General features: G+C 44.0%; 1 protein-coding gene across 1 annotated transcript; it reads right to left on the reverse strand.

The window, feature by feature from the left end:
- Nucleotides 1–269: 269 nt before the first annotated feature.
- Nucleotides 270–2,927, reverse strand: LOC142835822 (mast cell protease 8-like). The gene is made up of 5 exons (XM_075949615.1): nt 2,855–2,927; nt 1,722–1,872; nt 1,271–1,403; nt 814–1,068; nt 270–422 (listed from the first exon to the last, which is right to left on the reverse strand). Exons 1-5 carry the CDS (start codon nt 2,907–2,909, stop codon nt 270–272), a joined length of 747 nt encoding a protein of 248 aa, XP_075805730.1. The 5' UTR covers nt 2,910–2,927.
- Nucleotides 2,928–3,603: the final 676 nt, after the last annotated feature.

The following is a 3,603-nucleotide window of genomic DNA, read 5'->3' on the forward strand; positions in this document are numbered from 1 at the left end:
TCAGTACTCTTCAGGACTGAAGCACTGGCCCATATATGTGCTGTAAGAATAGAGTTGGTGCACAGGTATGTGCCGGCTTAGTGAGAAGTATTTGAAGACAGCAACCAGGAGACGACGGGAGGGCGAAGAAGCTGGTGCACAAAAGTGATTAAAACATGAATTCACAGAAGAAAATTATCTCAGCACTTTTTGAAGACAGATTGTTTTATTAAGATCCAAATAGCTGTACCCCAGGATGTTGGACACTAGCCCAGACACAGAGCTGTCTTCTAGGATTGTTGCAGGACTTTCATTGTTTCCCGAATCCAAGGAATAAAGCTTGAGATTCTGGTGAATACCCGAGGAGGTTTCTTGGTACAAAAGTGATAACTGACAATACCCTGGGCCACATTGTCACATACAAAAGGTCCCCCAGAATCTCCCTGTGGACATAAAAAGAAGTCCCTGTAAATATCCTCTTATCACCTCCAGTCACACTCATTTCTCCCCATTCTTCTCTGTTCCCACTGAGGCCTGGGTTTTCAGATGGAAAGATTAAGGGCCACCATGGACCTCTGTCCTGAATGGGATAAAGGTTCATGGACTCTGTCACTCACTAACTGTAGTGTCCCTGGGCAATGTGTCCTTTCTTCTGTCTCAGTAGACTGTAGTTCTCTTATTTTCCCAAAGTGAAAGGGAAAATGTTAGATCCTTGTAGGCTGATCCCTACATAACCCTAGACTATCAGCAATTGTACAGTGGGAGAAGACATGCTGGCTGTCTGCATTATAACTCTGTCCCTGGGCAAACATTTGAAGACAGCTGAGTCCTTACCTTACTAGTAGCCTTCTTCTCTTTGGGATTCCCCACACAGAGCTGGATGGAGTTGTTGTAGTATCTGGACATTACTTGGCATGCTTGGCTATTTTGAACTTCTAGCTTTACTTCCTGAAGTGTGTTAGGTAGACTACAATTGGCCAGTCGTCCCCAGCCTGCCACTGTGCACACCTGCCCAGGTTTCACCCAGTCCTGGCTCTTTGGAAGGTCAATGGTATTCACAGAATTACTGAGTTGAGCTTTGTGTTTCAGCTGGTTAGAAAGATGAAGGATAGTTCATATCATCTCAGCAAACTTAAATCACACATGGGGTTGCCTGTACCTTCCCCACCTGCAGAGAGCCCAAAGACCCATTCTATTGCCTGGGACCATAGTCTAGCCACCCAGAGAGAGGACTGGAAGCATAACCTAGTAATCTCTAGTAGTACACCAAAAATAATCAGTAAAATGGTACCTTCAGTATCATGATGTCATTGACGTTTGTATCATGATTATAGCCCTTGTGCCATATGGCTTTAACAACAGGGATGCGCTGAGTGTTTTTCCGTTGCTTAATATTGTGGGCACCCAACGTTACATTTATTTCACTTGAAAATAAAATGGATTAAGCACAACACAGGAACAATCAATAAGTCTCTAAATTGACGGTGGAGGGCTCAATCTAAGGCAAAGCTTGACTGAGTAAAGATCAAGAAAATAATGAGGATTATTGTGTTCTAGGTCTTCAGAAAACTCCCCAGCCATTCGGATCCTTCACCTACACCATCTGGTCCCATATCCCACAAGCAGTTTAGGTCAAATACAATAGTGAGGTTGATCTTTGTCTTTAGCCTATGTTTAGGGACAACCTGTATCAGTTGTTATTTGGTCAGTCCCAGGCAACAAAGCCGGTTGCTTCTTCTTACCTTCCATTACAGTGAGCTGCTGTCATTACGATGTCTTTTTCGACCAGGAAGCCACCACATTTCTTTGGATGTGGTCCGCTTTCATAAATCTCTAAGAATGCCATGTAGGGATGGGAGTGGCGTTTGGCTTCTGTACCCCAAAAGATTTTCCCTAGAAGAGAAAATTTGTTCTGCACCTGTGTGCTTGTGGAAACTGTGCAACAAACCTCGTGGAGAAGAGAGCCTTTTGTAGTATCTGTCACACATCAATAAAGGGTCCCTGACTTCCTAGGGGAGGCCTTAAAACCTCTGGGGAGCAGATGGGGAAATGGGGTGGGTAAAGGGGAGAAGGAAAAGAGGAAGGAGGGGAACTGGGATTAGTATGTAAAAAGTCAATTAATTGATTAATTAATTAATTAAAATAGGAAGGGTCCCAGGCTTCTGTGGATGATCACGCAGGGCTAAAGCATGATGCTACTTTTTCACTAGTTTTCAATTTCTTCGTGTAGTAATGATGGAGCCAAGACTTCTCCCTGAGTCAGATACAACCTCAAGTACCCATCAAGGAAGAATTCAGCACACAGTGACCAGAAGATCTAAAATACAACCAATAACCCAACTTCAGTTGCTCCTCTGTCTCATGCTTCACCTGGAGTCCTCCTCAGTTAAGTACTGGGCTTTGCCTAATGTTAGCATAATACACTAGTGGGGTAGGAAGCTCCGGCTGCCTTTTCTCCTTTCTGATTAAGGAAGCATGGTAACTATACCATTCAGAAACAACAAGATTGTTCTATAAACCACGAGAAAACTTGAAATTGCTGTGCCAGAAGCTCGATCCAGGTGGCAGTTCCAGGATAAAGCGGCCACTCTTAGGTCTGGCCAACTACAGCTTTCGGGCGTCGTTTTCAGCTGTATCTTTCCAAGGGAGTGCTATGATATTTTCACGATTTCTCACTTTTATATGACTGAGATCTCACTCACCAGGTGCCATTACAAGTAGTTCACTGTGATTTCAGAACCCTCTTTATCCAGTGCTGGAGCTGGGCTAAGCAAAATTTGAGGTTAACGAAGTGAGAAGTAGACCCTGGCGGGAACACTGTGAGAGTGTTAGAGGTGACACACGCTAGACTCTAGGGAAGGAAATGGTTGCTTACCTCCTTCAGTGCTGAATGGCAGGACAGCCACCAGGAGGAGCAGGAGCAGAAACATCTTTCTCACAGGTCTGACTAGTTCTCAATTGTCACCTGTTGTTGCCTCACACCTTTTTTAAGCATGTTGTGTAGAAAGAGAGTCATGGATGGTGGCCACGAATTTCCTGTGTGGTTTTTAAGATCCGAGTTCTTGCCCCATTCATGTGGTGAACATGCAGGAAGCACTTTGTCAGTCAGTTGCTGGTAAGCATGACCGCATTCTCCACAGGAATATTGGACTCTGAGGAGGGAGGAAGAGCCTGCTGAGGCCTTCCACATCAAGTAAAGAGGGAGTCCCCTTCTCATGTCAGTGATCAGAGAGCTGCACTATGATGCCTTTGTCTCTTTATTTTGTGATCAGGAAATTATCTCCTTTAAAAGTAACATCTCTACATCCCGTAAAACTCTCTAGGAGGAGCTCATGTCTAACTGCTTTTTGGAGGAACATGAGGACTTCTTCTGATCCACACTTGAAGTCCTCTTTTAAAATGAAATCCTAAAGAAAAGCTGGAGCACCTGTGAAAATCTCTTGAGCTGTGACTACTACTGTGAGGTGGGATGAAGTGCTAGTGTGATGTTGGTGACACAAGAGGCAGCTTTATAGAAATGATTGCACAGCAAATATTAAGGGTCCAATGCAGTCTAAAAGGACACTGATGTTCCCATCTTCTTGACATTTCAAATGTTGAAATCATTTCATCAACAAAGTAGTT

The sequence above is a fragment of the Microtus pennsylvanicus genome, chromosome 15 (assembly GCF_037038515.1).
Source record: "Microtus pennsylvanicus isolate mMicPen1 chromosome 15, mMicPen1.hap1, whole genome shotgun sequence".
In the NCBI taxonomy this organism is placed as follows: Eukaryota; Metazoa; Chordata; class Mammalia; order Rodentia; family Cricetidae; genus Microtus; species Microtus pennsylvanicus.